The sequence below is a fragment of the Numida meleagris genome, chromosome 1 (assembly GCF_002078875.1).
Source record: "Numida meleagris isolate 19003 breed g44 Domestic line chromosome 1, NumMel1.0, whole genome shotgun sequence".
NCBI classification, from domain to species: Eukaryota; Metazoa; Chordata; class Aves; order Galliformes; family Numididae; genus Numida; species Numida meleagris.
Window position 1 is genome coordinate 75,973,592 of NC_034409.1, and position 22,726 is coordinate 75,996,317.

The following is a 22,726-nucleotide window of genomic DNA, read 5'->3' on the forward strand; positions in this document are numbered from 1 at the left end:
CGCGGCGGAGCGCGGCCCCCCGCCGCCTCCGGCCGCCGCCGGCCCCTTCCCCGCGCCGCCTGCCGCCATGGCCCTCCGCAACGACCTGGGCTCCAACATCAGCGTGCTGAAGACGCTGAACCTGCGGTTCCGCTGCTTCCTGGCCAAGGTCCACGAGCTGGAGCGGCGCAACCGGCAGCTGGAGAAGCAGCTGCAGCAGGCGCTAGAGGAGGGCGGCCGGGCCCGCGGCCCCCCGCGCCGCGACCAAGCGGTGCAGACCGGCCTGGTGGGGCCCATCCGCCCGCTGGGGCTGGCGCTGGCCGCCGGCCGCCCCGCCGCGCTCTGCGGGCCCGCCCGCCCGCTGGGCTCCCCGGGCTGCCACCCCGGCGCCCCCGCCCAGCCGCCGCCCTTCTCGGCCGCCTCCCGCTTCATGCCCGGCACCATCTGGTCCTTCTCGCAGGCCCGCCGGCTGGGCCCGGGGCCGGAGACCACGCTGGTGCAGGGGCCGGGGGTCTCGTGGATCCACCCGGACGGGGTGGGCGTGCAGATCGACACCATCACTCCCGAGATCCGCGCCCTCTACAACGTGCTGGCCAAGGTGAAGAGAGAGCGCGACGAGTACAAGCGCAGGTGAGCGGGGGACGGGCCGCGGGCGCCGGGTGGGGAAGCGCTGGCAGCGGGACCTCGGTCCTCGCCTCGCAAGAGCGGACCCCAGAAATGGTGAGCGTGATAAGGCCCAGAGAGCATCCCTCTGCGTTTAGGTTCAAGTTCACAGAGTGAGTGGTTGGGGTCGGGAGGGACCTCTGGAGATCGTCTGATCCAGCCCTGGACCAGCCGGGCTCTTGCTCGCCTTCTGCTGTTTGAGACCTCTTGGGATGCTGACCTTGTGCTTTCTGGCTTCTCAGCCTGGTGTGAGGACCAGGAATGCCTTTCCAGGCCGGGGCTCAGAGTGTGAGGAAATAGCAGGATGCCAGAAGCTGGGTTCTGAAAGGGAGGGCATCTGGAAGCATTTGGGAAGGAGGAGCAGCTGGCAAGTGGGTGAGGAAGGTGAGGGTGCAGCAGTGAGGAAGCGGAGCTGGTCTGGGTGCCAGGAGGTCTCTGGGTGCGTGCAGGTGTGCTGAGGAGCTGGGGGCACACAGGGGGCTGGCTCTCTGGGCCCTTTCCTTGTTCCTTCACTTTCCTTCACTTTTGCAACCCAGCAGTCACTGCCAGGGTGCTCCCACAAGTGGCAACAGATACAGGAGCGCCCTGTTCTTCGGGGTTCTGCACCAACATAGCTGCAGCACGGCATGCTTCTGGAGCAGGGCACAGTGCAAGTGCGCTGATCTTGTGGCTGGACGGCCTCCCTTGTGCCGGGTGGCTGCCTCTCTGTGCCATGCCTGGAGCGCTGTGCTCCAAGCTGGCGGGTGAGGCTATCTGAAGAGCGGCACACGAGATGGGACCAGGCAGCAGCTGGAGCAAGGCTTGGGGCAGTGCGGGTGGGTTGCTGGCTGCTCGCTGACTTGGGATGAGGAGAGATCACTCTGTGATGCTGCAGGAGACTTGTAAAGTACACTGTTAAATAACCAAAGGAGCAAAATGTTGCACTTAAAGCATACTGCTGCCCTGCGCCTTGGAGCTGTGAGATCTGGTGCCAAAGTCAGGGCTTGGGACCCAAGATGATACCTTGCATTTCTGGCTCGGTAAGGCTTTGGCTGGGCAGACGTTCCTGCCGCACAGCTGGTGATCTGAAGCACCAAGTGAGACATATGAGAAGTGAGTTGACGTCTCATCTTTTTCCTAATTGCTACTCCTTTTCTGTGCACCTAAGGGCTTTTCACTGAGCAGGGGTTGGGTTCCTTCTGCAGGGCAGGCAGCCCTTGTTTCTCACTGTTTTTAGATCAGGTAGCAGGGAGCTAATGCCGTGTCAGGGCAACCTGAGCAGGGAGTGGAGCCATCTTTTGGGAGAGGAAAAGCAGAGAGCTCTGAAGAAGGATGGGAGACAGTGTTCAGATACCCAGCTGGGATGCCAGCACCTCTTGGGTGTGTGAGCTGCGGGGCCTGGGGTGCCTGCCTGCACTTTGCTGGTGCTGCTGAAGCCTGGGCAGAAGGGAGAGCGGGTCGTGGTGCAGCCTGCTGGCTGGGGACAGGCGGTGAGGAAGGCCACGGGCCAATGTTGTTGGGGGGGATCTATTTTTGGACAGTGTTACTAGGGGCAGGAGAAAGCAGACCCCACCCCCAGACCCCCTCCTACACTGGGTCCCAAATGGGGGATGGCAGAGGAGGATCCCGTTTCCATGCTGTCCCCGCACCATGGGCCAGCCCTGACGTCCCCCTTGCTGTGTGGGAGTAGAGGTGGCTCTGGCAAAGGAACTTGTCACGTCCCCGGCTTTGGTGGCCTGAGGTCAGCAGCAGGGTGGCTGCCTCTGCCTGCTGCTTGGGACATGCTCTCTGCCTTCTCCCTCTGGGTAGACTGGTGGCGTGGGAGGGACACACATCCCTGTGGTGACGGGGTTGGGTGGCGGCAAGCTGGGGCCAAACAGCAAAGCTTTGGTACAGATGGCAGCGGCCTGGCAGACTGCTGGCTGCTCCAGGCCGGGTGCGGTGATGCAGCCGGGTTATAATTAGGAGTGGTGCATTGCAGGATGGAGCAGGGAAACCGAGCCAGGCAGGAGACAAGCCTGAGAGAGAGAGGTTTGTAAAGGATGAACGTGCATATTTGTCACTTACAGTGTGCATCCCTCTTACTTTCTGCCATTAAGTTAGCATTTATATGGTCTCTGCTGGTCTTCCACGGCATCCGTGTGGCATGAATTCTCCCAGAGCTTTGGCAGATTGAGCTGTGCAGAGGCCAGAGGAAGGTGGAGACCAACAGAGCAAGTAAGCCCAATGCTGAAAGACGCTGACAATTTTTTTCAGTGGTGGAATGCATCTTCTCCCTGGGGACAGAGGCCTTTTTTGAGCAGTTCCCATATAAGGAAAATCCTACCTTTTAACTTTCTCCTTCCCTCTCTTTGTCTTTTTCTTCCCACAAAGGGATGGAAAACCCTTTTGCTTCCCCCTCTGAAGCAGTGGGATGAAACCCATGATGCTAGGGCCGCATGCTTTCTCCTTGTTTGAATAAGGAAAAGCACTGCCAGCTGTAAGAGCTTAGAAATGCCTAATTCAGGGCTCTCCCAAATCATGGCATCATCTTCATACCCTAGGGTGATGAGAGTGAGGGCTTTTCAGGAGCTCTCTGGTTTCCTAGTCCTTGGGATTTATTTTTCACACTTGCAAGCAAGAGAAGAAGTTTTGCATGTCCTTGTGCAACGTTAAAAGCTTGGGTCAGTGGTGCTTGCAAGCGTTAAGCAGAAGCCAGAGATCCCAGCACAGGAAGGGTCTGGTTCTTGTTGCTTTTCCAGAGAAATTTTATTTTATCAGAGAAATCCTGTTTTTCCAAGGAGCCTGGAGCAGCACCGCAGTGGCCCTGCAGCATCCTGCTCTGTGTGGGACAGCCATGGGCATGTACCAGCCCATTTGCTCTCTGTGACCATCATTTAGCGAATGGCTGTGCAGCTGGTGGCCTCCCAGCCAAATGGGGGCTGGGCCAACACCGCAGAGTAACCCAAGGTGATGAGCTCATGGCTGAGAAATATGGTGTGGCCCACTGCGGGGTGACGTGTCTGGACAGCAGACACAGACAGACTAGCATGGGCTTGGTGCATAGCCTAACGCAGCACCCACCGTCCAGCCCAATCCATCTGTGGGCTAACGTGCTGCAAGCTGGCATACAAAGGCATGGTCTGTCACGCTTCCTTGCAGGACAAAACAATATTTTTTATTCTAACCTTCATATTGAAGTACTGCACGGCCATGTAACCTGATATTAGACAGAGTTCCGTGCTTCTGGGCAACCTGAACTGCGCAAATACAATGTAGATGGGTGCAGCTCTGCTGTATGCAGGGAAGCCCAAAGCCCATTCCCACGTGCTGAAGCTGAACATAACCCAAGACCAAGGGGCTGTGGGTGGCCAAAGCAGCTGGTGGGCTGCAGGGCATGCAGAGCAGCTGCTGTGCAGGGCCTGTGTTGGTGTCCCCAGCTCCCCCTGCCACAAAGCAGGGAGCCACGGCCAGCCCCAAACGAGATTGGTGGAGAGCATTGTGGGGCTGGGTTTGTGGCAAGGAGGACTGATGGGCATTTAGCAGTTGTGGCCAACTGGAAACAAATGGCAATATATTTCTGGGCATGTTCTGACTTCTGCCCCGCTGCCATCCTTGCCCCCTCTGGGATGGCTGTGGGGGGAGCAGCTGCCACGCTGTTCTCTCCAGCAGCCTGTGGCATGAGATCTGAGCAGCACATTTCTTGCCCTAGATGGGAAGAGGAATACACGGTTCGTGTCCAGCTTCAGGACAGAGTCACAGAGCTGCAGGAGGTGAGCACCCCTGCCCCCTTGCCCTGCTCCCTGCTGCCTCCTACTGGAGCTAATGTGTGCCCCTCCCTCTGCCCCGGGGTAGGAAGCCCAGGAGGCTGAAGCATGCCAGGAGGAACTGGCCATGAAGGTGGAGCAACTCAAGGCAGAGCTCGTTGTCTTCAAGGGACTGATGAGCAATGTGAGTCCGTAGCCCTGGGAGGCAGTTATTTTGCCACGGGAACATGGAGACTCTGATGCCATGTGCCTTGTCTAATCCTCCTCCTTTGTCCCCTTTCTGTGGTGCCGTGCTGGTCACTGTGGGTTCAGAACATCACAGAGCTGGACACCAAGATCCAGGAGAAGGCCATGAAGGTGGATATGGACATTTGCCGGCGCATTGACATCACTGCCAAGCTATGCGACGTGGCGCAGCAGCGGAACTGCGAGGACATGATCAAGATGTTTCAGGTGAGATGCGCCCGTCCCAGGCTCAGCAGCCAGCTCTGGGGAGGAGAGTTCCCAAAGGAGGTAGAAGAGGCAGCAACACAACCCCACTAGGAGAGGCAATTCATCACCTGCCCTGTGCTCCTTGTGGTCCCTTGCTCTCTGTCCCTCTTGGATGATGTGCTTTGGGAGCATCAGTTGAAAGGGCACAGAGTGGAAAGCTCCAAGTGTTGCTTTGGGCATCGAGTCCCCTCAACCTCTTGCTGATGTGTAGCATTGGGCCCTGGGATGCCACAGAGATAGGGCAGCAGCTGCAGGAGGGAGACAAGTGGCTCCAGTGTCTGTCTCTAACTCCATCTCTCTCCTTCCCCTTCCCCTCTCCGTCATCTTCTCTGTCACTCTTCTCTGTCTCTGTCTCTTTCCTCTTTCTGGATGTTGCTGCATTTCTATCTTTATTTCCTACAGAAGCAACTGGTTAGTTTCATTCAGTTGAGAAACTGTACAAATTATAAACTTTCTATAAGGTTGGACTATAAATATCGACATACTTCACTTTATTTAGGCTGTCTCTTTTTTCCTGTCTCTGTGTTTCCCTCTGTCTCTGGTCTGGGGTGGTGGGTGATTTGAGTTCTTCTGCAATAAAATCACATTGTTTTTCTCATCAGATTCATAGACTCCATCTTCAGTTGCTTAGTTTTAATTTTAGAAAATGCTAAAACCATATTTTATCCATTGCACCATCTTTAACCTGATCATAATAAGCCCGTCTCTCTCTCTCTCTCTCGCTTTTCTTTCTTTCTTTCTTTCTTCCTTTCTTTCTTTCTCTCATTCCCCGTCTGTCTGTCCCCTGCCATTCCTTCTCCCTCCATCTCCTCTCAACTGCCTACTCCTGACCTCGGACCCGGCCTCGTTTCTGTAGTCTCTGCACTTGTCTCCCGTTAAGGTCCCAGCCTCGATGGGGCGGAAGCGGGAGCGGAAGCAGGTCAGCGATGAAGACACTTCACTGTCAGAGAGTGATGCCTCCAGAAAGCTCGATGAGGAAGAAGAGGACGAGACCACAGCCATGAGTATCAATGAGGAAATGCAGAGGATGCTGAACCAGCTGTGAGTGTGGCCTGGCCTCACTCCAGCTGACCCCGCCACCTAAAGCAGCCCAGCCCAGTGCAGTGCTGAACCCCAGCGCTGCTGCACAAACTGATGCGTGGCCAGCCTGGCTGCAGGCTGTGGCTTTGTGCTGTTAGCCCTAAAGCAATGCCACATCTGCGGGCCGTGCTCCTGAGCAGGCCTTCCGGTGGTGTGGGTCATTCTGGCTTTCTCCACCCTGCCAGGCACTGGCCTCCTCTATGGGTGCCCTGGATGTGCAGGCTGGTGGATGGGGAGTAGGGGATGGGATTAGTCTGCTGCTTTCTTTTATGGGCGATGCTGAGGTGGGAGCTCCTTCAGGGCTGCTCTTTATGCCCTGTGCTCTGTGGCTGCACAGAAGAGTGACTGACCGGGATCTGAGCCCTCCGTGGCCATGGGGAGGATGCTGCTTTGGTGCTTGAGTGCCATCTGTAGCCCTGCCCTCCTGTCCTGAGGTGTTCCCAGCCCACTCCCTGCCCCATGGCCTCCCAGGGACAGCAAGGATAATGTATTTTTCCACAAGGCTTGTTTCAGTTCCACTGTGCCCTCGCTTCCATGGTAATGCCCTCCCAGGTGACATGCGCTGCTGAGCAGCAGTGCTGAGCCATCTTCCCCCTGCCATGCCCCTCTTCTCACCACTCCTCCTGGATTTTGTGAGTCGCTACCTCACTTTGGGGCTTCTGACTGTAAAGCTGGCCCCTTCCCCATCTGCTGTTGGTTTGGGGCATGCCTGAGCTCAGCCAGGAACGGACATCTGAGAGCTGTAGCCCTGCCTGCAAGCCAGGGCGAGGTTTTTGGCAGTGCTCTGCCTGTCCTCATGGCAAGAGTTTTTCTGCACTGTGCTGACATGCTGTTCGCTTGCCCCTAGGAGGGAATATGACTTTGAAGATGACTGTGACAGCCTCACGTGGGAGGAGACGGAAGAGACACTGCTCCTCTGGGAGGACTTCTCCGGATATGCCATTGCAGCTGCAGAGGTGCAGGGGGAGGTAACAGTGGAGCCACGCTTTCTCTGGTTTCAGCCCGGGGCTTGTGCATGCTATTTGGGGTGCTCAGTCCTGCTTGAGCCTTGGGAGGTGTTCATTCAGTGGCTTGCCCACTGCTGGGGCAGCAACTCTGCCCAAACTGTGGCCGCAAAGTCTGGCCAAAGGCTCTGCTGTCTTCACCTTTGGACCTTGTTGATCCTCTGGGGACATGTTATGCTTGGACACAGTCAGTGTGCGGGATATTAGCTATTCTCGCCGAAGTTACTGGGTTTTCCTGGGATTTTTCTAGGCTGAAGTGCTTACTGTCCAGTATGGCACATCTCAGATCTCTCTGCTCCATGTTTGCAGGGCTGACTCATGTCTATCACGCTAGCCATACTGCTCGTGAGCTTTTTCCTCTTTATTCAGTGCTGCCAGTTCTCTCTGATTCAGTCTCTCTTCCCTCTGGCTCTGCATGTCGAATACCTCTCTGCCTCTAAACATGATGTCTGCTCTCCTCAGCAGCAGGATGACAGCCTGGAGAAGGTGATCAAAGACACAGAGTCATTGTTCAAGAGCCGTGAGAAGGAGTACCAGGAAACCATCGACCAAATAGAGGTGCAAGGAGGAGGAAGGGTGGAAATGGGGGAGCGGGTCCCTGGAGGAGGGAGGAAACAACTGTCAGCAGTGGGATGGCAGCCTCAGATCTGGCTGCGCCCCCTGCTCTGCATTGCACCGTGCTTTAGGCTCATCTCTGCATTGCTTTCCTTTGGCAGCTGGAGCTGGCCACGGCCAAGAATGATATGAACCGGCACCTGCATGAGTACATGGAGATGTGCAGCATGAAGCGAGGTCTGGATGTGCAGATGGAGACTTGCCGGCGGCTCATCACCCAGTCTGGGGACAGGTGAGCTGGAGGGCCAGGATACCTGTGTGCTGAGCAGGGACTGGAGCCAGTGTGGTGGTGAGTGGGAGCTGAAGCATGGCCAGTACTCCCCATCCTGGTGTGGTGTGGTGTGGGGAGGAGACAGACCCCACAGGGAGGGTATTTCAGCTTCTCTTCTGCTTGCCCGTGCACAGCAGATGTGCTTGGTCCTTCCCCTCAGCAGGGCCGTGACCGCTGCCTTTATCCTTCTCTACAGGAAGTCTCCTGCCTTCACCCCAGCCTCCACCAGCGAGTCAGCCCCCAATGAGGAGAGTGAGGAGTCAGATCGCGATCCCCCCAGCGATGCTTCCATCAGATAATGAGGAGAGGCCCTGTTCCCTCAGCCCCCCGCTCCTGGCTGAGAGGTGTCTGAGCTGCGGCTGGGAGAGACTGTCAGGGACGTAGAGCCGCTGGTAAACGTTTGTTGCCCAGGCCCACCTCCACCTCGGGGCATCTGGCAGACTCCCCTGCTACCAGGTGTCTTGCTGATGGCTAGGTAAACCTGTCCGGGCTGCTCACCTCCAGCCCCTTCTCTCTTCCTCTCCCCTGCTTTGGTTTAACTGTGGTTCAGGCAGGATGGTCCCAAACTTGCCACAGCAGTGATCTCCAGGGGTTGTCCCTAGGTCCTGCAAACACGTTTCCTCCAGCCTCTGTCCTGGCATATCCGACCTGCCCCTGGTCCTCCTCGCGCCGTGCAGAAGCCGAACTCAAGCTGTACATCTCTGCAAACTGGACCTGACTCTGGTGCCAACTGGACCGAGCCTGGGGCTCTTCCCATCCTTGCTGCTCCCCGGGCACCGGGGTTGCCCTGGAGCTGTGCCAGGCCCCACCACTGTCTCCTTCTTCGGAGCAGGGACTGAGTCCCGCTCACCATGCACTTTGCTTTGCTGCGTGACAGCGGCACGTTTGTTACGGAGACCAGGAATCATTAAACGGGACAGTTGCCTTTTCTACAGCTCCTACAGGCGTGGGCTCTCACTGGGCTGCAGCAGGTGCTGGGCTGTACTGCTGGAAGCAGGGCTCCTCTGCCCATCCCCACACCAGGCCCACTTCAGTGTGGCCTTCCCAGGGTGCTCCATCCCTCAGAAGGTGCTGGCGGCAAGATCCCTCTTCTGGCAGCTACAGGCCCTCAAAGGGCTGCATGTAATGCTGGTACTGAGTGGGCCAGGCTCCAGGCTAAAAATAAATGTGAACCCAATTGTTTTATCTGCACTGACGCTACTGCACTTTCCTCCAGTGTGTCTGCACCCCTTCACTACAGGCCAGCATCCTCACTCCAGCTTTCTCCTGCTTTGCATTTAAAAATATCAAAAAACCCCAACTGCACTAAGACGTTGGTTAACAGGCTGGGATTAGTTGATGAGCAGTGCTGAGATATTGGGATGATTTTAGTTCCTATGGAGGAAACTAAGCTGAACATGGTTTGTGCCTAGCAGACTTTCCCATCTAAGAGCTTAGTTTCTGCCACATCAGCTTTTTGCCAATGTGTCTGGACCATCTCCTTACCCATCCTCAGTTCTGTATCCAACATGGGCATCACCACAGCATCCCTGTCCTACCATCTCTTGTAGTGTTTACCTGTGTGGGCCTTGCCCTTCCCCCTTGTTACTGGGATCTTTGGGTCCAGTAGGGTGGGAGAGGTGTCCTGTAGAGAGACTGTTTCGCAGGGCTGTCTGCAGAACAGCAGACCCAGGCTGCACAGCAAAGGCAGGTGAAGCTCCAAAGAAAAACACTTCTTGCAAAAGGTCCTGAAGGGAAGATAAAAGTAGATCACAGTAGAAGTTTTTTGGATCATTTGTAAGATTAGGTAAGGTAGATGAAATGGGGGCTGTGGGATGTGACAATTTACTGTGCTAGATTGGTTTGTGTAATTAACTGCTGCTGTGCCACTTAAGCAGAGCACCTGCACATTTGTGTGTTGTGATGCAGAGGGTCAGCATTTAAGCAGGGTGAGGTCCTCTGCATGCACTTGCAAGACACGTTGCAGCACATGTTGATGTTCCAGTGTAGGTGAACTGTCTGGTTAGATACACCTTTCCTGGTTGTTTCCATTTCTTTTCCCTTTGAATTTTGCTTTCTAAAAGAATGAAAAACAGAGCAAATATTTTCATCTGATATTTTTTTCTTTTGAGTGATGTTGCCTCACACACAGTAGCTCAGGGATCACTTTCTTTCCTGCCCGAAGGCTCTTTTGGTTTATACCAATCCCCTTTCCCATATGTTTCCTTGCAGCATTTTCTGCCCTTTCTCTGATGCGGAGATCTCTGCCTGGCTGGAGGAATCTGTCTCTCCCCATGCATAATCTATGGCATGCATATCTTGGCTTCTGATCTGTCCACGCTGCTTAAGAAAACCACAGGACTGTAGAGAATATATGCTGAAAGATTTTGAGCATGAAGTGCAGACGGACCAACATCTCTGCCTCTAAAAGCCATTGCTCAGATGGTGCTGTCAGACACCTGTGTGCCAGGACACATGGAGGTCCCAGTCCGACACTGTTGATCAGAATTCCATTTGCTGTGAAGCTGAGATCTCCTCTGGACGTTTCTGCAAGATGGTGAATTGTATTGCTGGTAATAAGCTCTGTTCTCTACCAGGATGAAAGCCCATGAGATCTTACTGTCAGCATGTGCAATGCTGATTCTTTGCCTCAGCCATTTCTCAGCATGGCAATGACAGCCTAAAGCCTCCAGTGGTAGCTGGATCATCTGCCCTGCATCAGCCTATCCCCCAGTGGTGGCCCCACATATTTGATACTGGATATGAGGAGATGTGTACTTCTATTGATTTAATTCTACTCTGTGGGCTCTTGTCTGTTCTTTGAGGAATATTTAGCCTGTTTTTCTTTGGCATGAGCTCTGCTGGGAACCGTGGTGCCTAGGAATTGTTCAGCACCATGTTGATTCTTGATGCCCCAACCTTATCCCTCTTCCAGGACACCTTGCAGCAGCACTGGCTCAGGAAGCAGTATCAGAAGAAACTCTGGTGGAGACCCGGGTCTGGGCTGGTTGGTCTTTGTGAACACCTGTAGTCATCTCCCAGGTGATCACGTCTCATTTACCCTCAGACTACAGCTCATTCAAAACGTTTGGTTGGCCCTGTCTTTCTCAAAGTCTTGGTTCCAGGGGCGTCTTGTCAGTGGATGAAGGGGCCATTTTCCTATCGTGAACCTGGCAGATAAGTTGATGAAATGAATATTGGAGGAGCAGGTCAGTTGCTCTTTCCAGCTGAACCGGGAACATGTTGTTGCTGAGCCTAGTCTGGTCCTTACTGCACCACCACAGCAGACCTCGGAAAGCAGGGGACAAAGTCCCATCGCAGCATCCGTACATTAATGTGAATGTTTATCGCCCAAGTGCAGTCCAAGCAGGATGTGTCTTGATGAGTGCAGTCCCATGGCGCAAGATATCTGGCAGTCGCTCTGTCAGCATCCACCTCAGGACCCTGCAGGTGCGACTGCTGTCTGGTCAGCTACATGAGCGCCTGCTGAAGACCATCCTTTTTGGAGTCATATCACTGAACTTATGTCGAGGTCCTCCCTCTGAGTATGTAGGCGGGCTGGTTCAGCTTCCCTACACTGCAGAACTCCATGTTGGAGCAGCCTAGGAACACGCTATGGCTTCTCCCCCTCCAACATTTGCACTACTGTGTGTAGCTGAGGACAGGCACAACATTTTTTTTATCAGCCGTGGGATTGGCATAAAAGCCCTGCCTTGATGCAGGGGTTGGGATATATTCATTTGTCAGCATCCTGCCTCCATCAGGCACCAGGGGACATTGCCAGCCTTTGAGCTGGAGTGAGAGGCAGTTCTCTGCCTTGGCTCCTGTACTGTATGAGATCAGCCTCTTGGCAAGGGCCTTCAGCAGATGATGCCAGGCGTTTTGCTGTAAGGCTGAAGTGAATGCCCCCTGCTGAAGGTGTTTCTGATCCTGTGACACGCAGAGCAGCTTCTCTTTCCCCTTTCCTATTTTGTCTGAAGGATGAATTCTCATCTCAAAGAATCCTGGCTGCCAAGGTGGGCCCACTGAGAGGTCAGGGAGCATCACCCGCCTTGTGCTTCATCACGTGGATGTGGGATATTCTTGCAGGCTCTAGAAAGGGTTCAGCTGCCCAACCACAGTACTGCAGGACTGAGCTTTGTCCCTCCCTTTGCTTGTTCCGGAGTCCTATCTGTTTTAGATCAATCTCAGAACAGAAAGAGTCTGATTTTGTCTGTTCAACTGCAGTCCCACACATCCCCCCCAGCATCACTCTGAGGGCTCTTTGTCCCTGCCCCACATGAGCTTTGTGTGAGTTAGCTTTTTCTGCTTCAGGATTCCTTAGATGGCCTGAATGAGATGCTGACAGCTGTCACTGGAGCAGCTTGTGATTCCCTGGAAACCTGTTCAATATTCTATTTATCTTGTTTTAAGCCAGGAGGGTGGGAGCGATGAAAGTTGTACAGAAGCTTACTCTTGTTTCTAGATTTGAACTAGGAGATTGGCTTTCCTAAGCTGTATACCTCTGCTACAGAAGCTTAGTCTGTTCTTGAGAAGGCCAGTCTCTCTGTGTTTAGGTGGTGGTGGTTATCTTCTAAGGGGAGATCTGTGAGCCAGCTCTGCAGAAGAGCAGGGAGTTAGTGGCAGGCCACCTTTAAATTCCTGCTGTGAGTCAGCCAGGGTAGAGCTAGACCAAATGCTGAGACCCCTCCACCGGAGCACTAGCTGTGTCGGTAGCTTTGTGATTTCCATCTGCACATTTGAGTCACCCTAAGAGCTGGCACAGGTGCTGCAGACTTGTGCTGAGGTCTTCTACAGGAAGAGCTCCACTCCTACGTGAAGAGAGGTCAGAATTAACATAGAAGACAGTGGAGTGCAGTCTCCTTCGAAATGCATCTGTATGGTGCATGGATGGGCTCATGAAGTCAGCTGACAAACCTCTACTGGTGGGAATTAAAGCTGGCAATAATGGGAAGGCAGCAAGGAGGGCTGAATGGGCTGGAGGCAGCTTAAGGGGGGTCCAGTCACCAATGAAAACCTTCTGAAGGATGTATGAGACAATGAGAAATGTTTCAGATGTGAATTTTCTAAACGACTGAGACATTTTGTCTCAGATGAGTAATAAGGAGAAGATACTCTAGGTCCTCTGGCAGAGGAGGTATAGATTTCATAACCTGGAAAGCAGCCAAAAGAGCTGAGCAAATGCTAAGGTAACACTATGAAGAGGAGTCCGAGCAGCCACTAGGAGCTGCAATGACCAAATTGAACCAATGTCACAGCAAATGAGAAGCAGCAGCAGTTTCAGCTTCTGCAGAAGACTGTGCATCTGGGCAACGCACAAAAGGAACTGGAAACTCTCAGGACAGGAAGAAATGTGATTAACTGGCATTTTTGAAGTTCCCCATCACATTGTAGAACTCCCAGCTCACCAGTGAAGCCCTTTGGTAAAGGAGGAATAGGCAAGTGAAAGCATGAGTTGGGGTTGCAAGCTGTGCTAAAAATCACATTCCTTCTAGAGCTAATAGCAAAACAGTATAATCTGACACACGTATTCGTTAAGGCATTGAAGGGTCTTTTATTTAATCCCAAATCATGGAAGAAAACACAGTGATATATTATTTCTTAAGTACCTCTGCTTCATGTGGAAAGGAAAATTATGCTGTCATGGGAGACTTTGGCTGGGATTACTGAGAAATATGCTATACCGTGGGGAGCCTCTCATTGAGTTACAAACGATGGCATGCCCAAGTAAGGCAAGGATTTTAGATGGCCTTATGATAGGTGAAGATTAAGTTAGAATTGGTGGTTGCCTAAAGACAAGGGATTGACAAACAAATCAAGCCATTGCCCAGGAGAAAAATACTGTAATAGAGAAGTGCATGATTATTATGTAGCCTTTTCTTAGGAATTCTCCTAAGGGAAGCATTAGCAAAGTTGTTTAAATGGGTCATCCTTGGAAAGATGAGAGTTTTTCCAGTTACCCAAAAAGCTGTGATTTAGTATGCATGAGAAGGTAGCTTTCAGTAAAACATTTCCCCAAGTAACCGGCCATGTGATAGAAGTACATCGCAGAAAAAAAGTATTAATAAAAGAAATAATTTTTAAAAGACCTTAATGAAAATAAACTTTGTAACAGCTGCAGTGACTGTGTGTGAAGGAGGAGGAATACAGGGATGACAAAATAATTGAGATGTATAAAAAATAGATATGCGAGTGGCTGATGACCTGAAGAATGAATATCCATAGGTGGATCGCTAAGGAGATTAACAAGTTGTTCTAGCTATATTTAAAAGAAAATCGATCCTAGCAGTAATATGAGCCTTTTGCTTGACTGAGATTAAAAAAAAAAAAAAAAGACCTAAATGAAGGGGAAAAAAAAAAAAAAGAAGTACTCATCAGCTGTGTCTGTTCTGTATTTGGAAAGAGCAGAATGTAGTCACAGAGGAATGATGAAGCACTTTCCAGGCCATTAGCAATCAAGGAGGATCCTTGACGGGACTATCTCAGGAGGAGCACTCTCCATTTCCAGGCATGGGCGTCCCGGAGCACTCTGCTATTGTGAGGAGGCCGCAGTGCCGGGGGATGCTCAGGGCAATGGAAAGAGTGATCCCAGGAACAAGCACAACGTTCTGGCTGCTTTTTTTGCAGCAGTTGTTTTACAAAGCACCCTGGTCTTGTTGGTGATGGAAAAGCGCTGGCTGCTGAAATCCACGGTTTACTGATGTCAATTAGATGAATTGAGGAAGGGTCCTTTAAAAAAGACAGAGTGGACAGATGAACAAATGACCCAAGTGATGAGCCTGGCAACCCGTATGTGGAAACCAGAGAGAGACCAGTGGGAACGAGGGGAAAAATCAGGAGAGAGGACAGTGCACAGACATGGAGGGTCGAGGAGCTGACAGACAAGACTTTTAGCATTTTTTATAGGTAGGGATGATAGCCCAAGAGTCTAATAAAGGGTAAATGCCTGAATCAAAATGCTGACATGTATAGAAATATATTTTCTTAATTTATTTGTTTAAAGCAAGTTAAAGCATTGGCTTTGTTTAAGCGATGCTATAAATCTAAGAGCAAGAAATAATAGTGTGTGACCATATCTGGGACAACAGGAGCTCTATAAAGTCAGAGCAGTCTCATTGAGTGCTTAGCCAGACACTGAAGCCAGTGAGATCTGTACAAATCTTTGTTTCTGTGTGGCATTGGTGTCTTTTGTCCTTGTTTGCATCAGATTTTGGAGCAGGTGGAGCAGAGAGTCCTAACTCTGATTCCAGGCTAGAGAACAACGCTTTGAGAGTGAAAAGTTCGGTCTGTTTTGTTCCTCAGAGCGGGTGAAGGAGAATTTTTGCCCATGAGGATGATGTAGATGGCTGTTTAACCAGGCATATGGGGACAGCGAGGAGACGGGGAGTCTGGAGGCTATATGTATTCAGTGAGACTTCTGGGTGTGCTTGGGTTCCAGCACCAGCACCCAGCCTGGTAACTAAAATCAGGAGACTGCAGACTGCCTTTGGAGGGTTTTCAAATCCAGTTGCTCTTCAATACACAGCTTACCCTTACTGGCAATCACACTGATGAATGCATCCGAGGGTGCAAACAGATCTCGGAGGCATGATTTCTTGCCAATGGAAGCAGCACAGATCCTTGCCCACTGACTTGCCGCCAACCAGGTGCTGTCTGACTCTTCATGCTCTCTGATACAGAGATCAAACCGTTATTTACTGTTGGTTTCTGAACTCCTTGGAGATCCTTTCTAAAACCTACATCACATCTGTAAATTCCTGCTCCTTGGTGCCGGGGCTGACGTGTGTGATGAATGACAAGCGTCATTAACTCTTCATCCATTCTATGCCCAAGGCCATCTGGGACTGACACACGGCACTGAGAGATTGCTGTTCCTCATGGCATTGACATGTCCACAAGTCCCAACATTCAGTCAGCAATGGTGTCTTTGCCTCACCTCTGCTGGGAAAAAAATCTCCTGTCTGGAAATACCCCTACTGATGACAAAAGCATTGCTTTTACTTTCCTACTGAGGCCTTCTTCATCTGCTCCCACTCCATCTCCTGGCTCTTTGGTCTGAGATGTGTCTGAGATGCATTTGAAAAAGATTTTAATAATACTTTTTTTTTTTTTTGTCATATTGTGTCCTAAAAACCTGCCTTCTTAGGCTCTTTTACATCTAATTTGCTACTGATTATGAATTCTTCTATTTTCATTTGACTACAGCTACTGCTTTTTGAAGGCTGTCTTTTCAAGTCTCATGCAGTAAAGTATAACACATTACTTATTGTTTCTTCTAGGAGATGTACAAATAATTGAAAATAATTCCCTCAAGAAGATGACACTGCTATAGTAAGATAATACACGGAGGTAAGTTAGCTGTCCTGCAGTAAGAGATCGTATTCAGCTCACAGAGCAAGCAACAAACTATTAGTTTCTGCGGTGTATATGCAGTAAGACTGCCAAAATGTGGGCAGGTTGGTTCTGCCAAAACGTCTGCTTTTGTGAGTGGCCGTGTGCACAGTGCTGTTTGCATACTGTGACTTTGGGTCGTGAAGCTGTGTTTTGTGAAAGGCATCTGTTACAATGAGTTTGGAACACTGTCATTGGAGGTGTTTGTCTTGTACAAATGTCCAATACATGCCTCGCAGTCTTTTCTCTCTGAGCCCCGTATCTTCCTTGCACAAGCCTTTTGGAGTGATGTGCTCAGCAACCGGTTTACTTTATGAGTAGAGTATGTGTGGCTGTCCAACACTTTTTTACTGTGCTCGTGCAGTGTCTGTTTTGTTCCATTTTGGTGTGATGTTCCAGTAGCATTAGTTAGTTTACATGTCTGGTCAAGATGGTTTTCACTACATAACGTTCTGCTTAAGGCTGAAGTTTCTGCTGACATCTTGGGAAGGTCTGAGAACAACCCCCGCCATTTCTTAAGGAAGCAATGCACATACGGTAAGGTGTGCAAATGCCGATGAGATTCTCTCTCTTGAAATTAGAAACTGCCATAAAAAGCAGTGCTTTTTCTCTAAAAGCACTGCTAATTACTATACCACAGCTTCACTCTGAATTTTCTCTGTCTTCGAAAAGACAAAAAGGTGCAGCTGAGCACCCCTAGATGTAGCTGGCTGCCTTGGGCACTCATAGAGCAGCGTGGGTTCTGGGTGACTGCAGCTGCCCTCGCAGCTGGCTTGGCCTGGCAGAGCAGCACCATTGCTTCCAGCTCCTCTGGTGGGCAGAGCCTCCTTATGTCAGCCCAAGAGCCTGCCTCCCCACTGATCTTTTCTGCAAGTTTTCATTCAACATGTGCAAAGAGCAAACCCAGAGCTCCTCTGCTGAGTCGAGAACCGCTACAGGGAGAGCGCCAGCCGCAACAGCAGTGCTCCCCTCTTTATCCCCGTGGCAAGCTTTCAAAATAACAATATGTATTTTTATCATTATTCGATCAATGTTTAGAACAGGGCTGCAGCTCCTGAACAGGGCTGCGCAGCGGCGGCCCGGCTCTGCTGCCTGTCTCCTTGCTGTGGTGCCATCTGCAGGCGAGCGACTGGGTGCAAACCCGTTGGGACTCGTGGGAAGGTGCTGGGAGCTGCTGGGGGAGAGGGAGTGCACCGAGCCTCCAGCGGACTGGGGCTGCGCGTCGTGCTTGCCCACGCACCCTCTCACTACCACACCTGAGCTACCGCGCTGTAAGTTCTGTGGCTCCCAGCTTGTTCCACCTCGCTGCCTGTATCCTTCTTACAGGAACATCCAGCAAGAGCGTGAACAGGTTGATACGGTGTTTTAATGAAAACAGAATGAACTGTTATATCCAAAACATTCACAGCAATTGTTTCTCAGAACAACAGGTACTCTGCCTCCCCTCCCTCCCCCCCCAGGTTGTATTAATTTGCCCCCACTCCCACAGTGACTCGATAGGGCTTTCTTGATGAACAGCGTGAGTTCACTGCATTTTTCAGGCAGCTGTAGCCTGCTCAGGAAAACAGAAGGCTTCTTAGATGAAAAAGGTGATTCTTTAAAATGTTCCTGCTTGCAGGCATCTGGTGTTTCTGCAGCCTCTCAGCACTTCCCTATCATCACACAAGGATCTCACTGGCATGCACACAACTATGCAGTCAGCAGCACACAGGACAGCCATTCAAAGCACCAAGCACAGCAGTTACAGCCAGGATGGGACCCACACAGGGCGCTTTGTTAGCCTGGCGGGGCTGTAGGCTGCCTGCTGCGCTGCAGCGTCCCACCTGCTCAGCAGGGCAGCCCCTGGCCACCCCTAGAACAGCTGAAAGCTGAAGAGCAGCTGCAGTTTCACTCCAGAGTTACCTAAAGCTCCTATCAGGACACTTAGGGGACAAGCCAGGTATTGAGGCCATCCCGGAGTTAATGAGCTGCTCGTACTGTAAGTCCAGAGACAGGTTATGCAACCTATTTCCTCTAAGGAAAGCGACTCTGAGTCATCTCCCTCTACTGCAGCGAACGTTTCATTTTCACGCAGCTCCACCGTCAGAGATAAGCAGCTCCAGGAGACTGCGCCCTGTGTTTCTCACATGTCTTGGCTGTGGGAGAGCCTCCAGCCTGAGTCCTTGCCCCAGGTCAGGCTGTAAAAGCAGCCATCTCCAGGCAGCAGCTCCAACCTGCCTCCCGCAGAGAGCAATGCAGCACCTCTGATGCAGCTCCCAGCCCCAGTAGCAATTTAAAAAACAAAAAAGGAAGGCCCTGCAGTTTTGGTGGTAGTGAACTGCTTATCTACCCTACCACTCATCAGCCAGGGTAGGCTCCTGCCCTGCTGCATTCAGGGCTTTCACGGGGAGGTAAGGCAGCTCCTGGCAGAGGGCTGATACTTGCAGAGATTTGCTGCTCAGCTTGACTACAGTTGCCACTGCTTCTACAGTCAGGGCTGTGCTTAATCCTAGCTCCCATCACAGGAACACAGGGCTCAGACATGGCAGGCATGGCCCCAGGCAGCCATTTCTTCCAGCATGGTTTGATTCATTTTCAGCTGCGTAGTTGAAAAATTCCCTTTGTAGCATCTCTAGTAAGGAAGGGGGAATAAACAATCCTGGGTTGTGCCATTTTGCCAAGTCAAAATGCAAAATCACTTCTCAGCACTTTATTCTGCACACACCCATCAGACAAGAAAATCCAGAGAGCTGGAAGGGTGGATGGAGAACAGCTGCTTTCCATTCCACCATGCAGCAGTCTTCCAGTCACAGCCCTGCACCACACCTTTTGGCTCAAGGGCAGGAGTCCTTCCCTTGCCAGCAGGCATGCCACAGCTCCATGCACAGCAGCCTCGCACTCAGTGGAGCTGGGCACTGGCTGTTTTTACAGATCATAGATCCCAGGACAGCTCCATGCCTCTGCACGACCAGAACTGTCCAAACCAGCACCCGATGCCAGGGCTTGCAGCACAGAGCACTGCAAGAGCACTTGCAGGAGTTGCTGGGCCAGCAGTTAAAGCCAGGCCGGCTGGGCCATCTTAAAGCATTAGTCGAATTCTCTTTTGCTTCCCAATGACACACAAGGCATTTCAGATGGTGAACACTTTTATTGATGTAAGGTGGTACACAAACAGATCAGTTTCTATCAGCCTCTCCCACCTCCCCCAGGCTGAGGAAGAAATTGGAGGAGTGGGGGAGACAGAAGGGAACAGAACTGGCCTCTCACTGCAGGATGCAGAACTGAGCGGTGGTGAAGAGCAGGGGCTCCAACAAAGGGTCCTGCTTCCCTAGGCAGCAGGGGGGCTGTATGCTTGGCTCACTCCTTGGATGCCATGTGAACCATCAGGTCCACAACACGGTTGCTGTATCCGAACTCATTGTCATACCTGAGGAGGGAACCAGAAGCGCTGTCAGCACTGACCCGTTCCTTGTATCCCTTTCCATGTTACTGCTCTTCCACCCAGCCCATACAATTGAACGGGAAGGCTTCCCATCCACTCCTTATAAAGTAGGCAGCATCCCATCTGCCTTCCATTAAGGGAAGGCAGCTGCAGCCATTTCAGATATTCAGCCATCTCACTAGAGACTGTCACATGCTGGAGCCACCTGAACTCTGCAATGATCTGTGTTGCTGTGCATCATCAGATCGTGCTGATGAATTGAAACAGCATGGAACTGCACCAGAACTGCCAGTCTCTACCGCCCAGTCTCCCCTACACCCTGAGGCTGTGCATACCAGGAAACAAGCTTGACGAAATGGTCATTCAGTGCAATGCCAGCACCCGCATCAAAGGTGGAGGAATGGCTGTCACCATTGAAGTCACAGGAGACAACCTGGAACAGAAAGGCACTGTAAAGCACTCTTCCACCTTACAGATGCTAACAGCCTGAACCAGAAGTGTCAAGAACAGCAACCCAACAAGACTGCCACCATCACAAAAATGAGGCAAGCACCACCTACATAGAAACTATTTACCTGGTCCTCTGTGTATCCTAGGATGCCCTTCAGGGGCCCATCAGCAGCAGCCTTCACTACCCTCTTGATGTCATCATACTTGGCCTGAAAAAAGGCAAAAGTTAAGATGGTCAGATCCCATCTCAAAAGTGTCAGCAGTGTAGGAGTGGAGAATATAAACAGCTACAGCCCAGACACTGGGAACCGCATAGCACTAGCCATGCATATCAGGTGCTATTTTCAGCAAAATACTTCTTTTTTCCCCCCTATTAAAGAGAAGGATGCAGAAGGGGTAATTCCAGGTACAAAGAATTTTAGAGGCAAGCCTGAAGATTTTTCACCCTTGTCCACAACACTTACTGGTTTCTCCAGACGGCAGGTCAGGTCAACAACAGAGACATTGGGGGTTGGCACACGGAAAGCCATTCCAGTAAGCTTCCTGCAAGAAATATGTCAGCAGGGAACAGCATGAGCATCCCTCTACCAGCACTCTGTTCTACTACCAAAATGTTGGAGCCAGCCAGGCACTGGCCCCTACCTCCTTCTGACACAGAAAGGACAGTGCTCACCCATTGAGCTCAGGGATGACTTTCCCCACAGCCTTAGCAGCCCCAGTGGACGCTGGGATGATGTTCTGGGCAGCACCTCTGCCATCCCTCCACAGCTTCCCAGAGGGACCATCCACTGTCTTCTGTGTGGCTGTGATGGCATGGACAGTGGTCTAGGGAAAGAGAGCACCAAAGTAAGAAGGCAGTCACTGTTCTCCACAGAAAGCATCCCCAGCACCTCCTCCCAAGCCTAATGGAAGCAGGGCATATGGATGCTTTTCTTCACACATGAGGGATGTGGGGGCAGGGCACCTTCCTGAGCATCAAGCTCCAGACCTACCATAAGACCCTCCACAATGCCAAAGTTGTCATGGATGACCTTGGCCAAGGGTGCCAGACAGTTGGTGGTGCACGAGGCATTGCTGGGGAAGAAAGAAGGCAAATCAGCCACATACAACGCATGTATATAGGTGCAATGAGACCTGGTGAAAATTCCAGGCCAGGGAGCATCCTTCTCCCTTACCTGACAATTTTCAGGGACTTGTCGTATTTCTCATGGTTGACACCCATCACAAACATGGGAGCATCAGCTGAGGGAGCTGAGATGATAACACGCTTAGCACCACCCTTCAGGTGAGCCTGAAAATAAAAAAAAAAAAAAGGAAAGATTAAATAACCCAGAATGCCCCGACAGCTGAGAAGCAATACAATCCTCAGACAACCTCATCTCCTCCCCACCTTTAAGAACTCTGTAGATAAAGATGTGACCCACAGGAATAAGCACCGACAACCCTTTTCCCAAGGGCCACAGTGGCCTACTTACACCAGCCTTCTCCATGGTGGTGAAAACACCAGTGGACTCCACAACATACTCAGCACCTGCATCTGCCCACTTGATGTTGCTGGGGTCACGCCTGAGGAGGGACAAAACCATGGGAGTTACTCTGCATGGCACTTACTTTCATCCTCTGGAGAGGCAAGAGGAGAAAGCTACTCACTCCTGGAAGATGGTGATGGGATGCCCATTAATCACAAGTTTCCCATTCTCAGCCTTGACAGTGCCCTTGAAGTGTCCATGTGTAGAATCATATTTGAACATGTAAACCTAGCAGGGAGAGAGGAGAGAAAGGTCAGACATCATAGATGCAATCCTCCCATCACAATCTCAGCCCTCCAGCTTTTCAGTAACCTTGCTTAACTGCTGCTCTGTACTTAGCTCTACCCAGACTCCCAGGTATGCACCACTATGCCTCGTTTCTTTCTCTTAACCCTCTTGCAGCCCCATGCCAGGCTTCCAAGGGGAGCAGAGCTAGGGGAGCCTCTGGCGCCACCGAACCATTCTAGGCAAGGTGCATGCAGTGCCCAGAGGGGGCACTGCAAGGCAACTCACCATGTAGTTCAGATCGATGAAGGGATCATTGATGGCCACCACTTGGACTTTGCCAGAGAGGACGGCAGCCCTGGTGACCAGGCGGCCAATACGGCCAAATCTGGAGAGAAACAGAGAGGCGAGTGAGGAGGAGCAGTGAGGAACGTGACCGGCTGGGCATGGCTGAGCCTACTTCACTGGTTTTCCCCAGAGCATCCGTCACTCCCTACCCAGAGGAAATCCAACAGAAGCGGCCAAAGGCCGAGGAGCCGCGGTTAAAGATTAAGAGCGACCCCCGGCCAGGGCACCCACGCCACAAAGGTCAGGCGCTAAATTTACTAAGGGCTCCGGGGATCCGGTTACTCCTCGGCGGGGTGGGAGAAGGTCACATTCCCGGGGCGCTGCCGACACACGATCCACCGGGCGACCTTTCCTCGGGTACCCGCTGGCCCCGGCCCACCGATGGGGCGCGGGGAGCCCCGATGGGGCACGCGGGCAGCGCCGGCGCTTCCGGGGTGACTCACCCCGACCCTGCGGGGAAGTGACTCAGCACCGGCTCGCGGGGCCGTTACTCTCGGTTCGGGGATGGGGGTCTCGGTGCAGCGCCGGGGGGTGCACGGGCCCCCCCGCCCTTC

At 52.1% G+C, this 22,726-nt stretch overlaps 2 protein-coding genes across 7 annotated transcripts; one reads left to right on the top strand and one right to left on the bottom strand.

Annotated features, from left to right (window-relative positions):
- IFFO1 (intermediate filament family orphan 1) lies at positions 31–16,452 on the top strand. 6 transcript variants are annotated; one of them, XR_002438541.1, is made up of 11 exons: positions 32–609; positions 4,313–4,373; positions 4,456–4,551; positions 4,680–4,820; positions 5,262–5,270; positions 5,716–5,900; positions 6,787–6,907; positions 7,406–7,501; positions 7,660–7,790; positions 8,026–8,304; positions 16,088–16,452. XR_002438541.1 is itself a non-coding variant. In XM_021396551.1 (10 exons), exons 1-10 carry the CDS (start codon positions 68–70, stop codon positions 8,126–8,128), a joined length of 1,482 nt encoding a protein of 493 aa, XP_021252226.1. In that variant the 5' UTR covers positions 31–67; the 3' UTR covers positions 8,129–9,020. The 6 variants fall into 6 exon arrangements, 3 of the variants coding, with proteins under 3 accessions (XP_021252226.1, XP_021252238.1, XP_021252231.1); XR_002438540.1 differs by lacking the exon at positions 16,088–16,452 and adding an exon at positions 10,041–14,142; XR_002438539.1 differs by lacking the exon at positions 16,088–16,452 and adding an exon at positions 8,432–9,020.
- On the bottom strand, positions 19,307–22,212 carry GAPDH (glyceraldehyde-3-phosphate dehydrogenase; the record flags this gene model as incomplete). The annotated part of the gene is given in 10 exon segments (XM_021396570.1): positions 19,307–19,605; positions 19,956–20,053; positions 20,196–20,279; positions 20,535–20,613; positions 20,744–20,895; positions 21,063–21,144; positions 21,246–21,361; positions 21,546–21,636; positions 21,721–21,827; positions 22,113–22,212. Coding segments are annotated over 10 exon segments (979 nt in total), but the record flags the coding sequence as incomplete, so codon positions are not given.

Coding starts and splice junctions, on each gene's coding strand:
- IFFO1 (XM_021396551.1), top strand. CDS start 68: ATGGCCCTCCGCAACGACCTGGGCTCCAACATCAGCGTGCTGAAGACG. Junction 4,552..4,679: donor TCAAGGGACTGATGAGCAAT/GTGAGTCCGTAG, acceptor CTGTGGGTTCAG/AACATCACAGAGCTGGACAC. Junction 7,502..7,659: donor AAACCATCGACCAAATAGAG/GTGCAAGGAGGA, acceptor TTCCTTTGGCAG/CTGGAGCTGGCCACGGCCAA.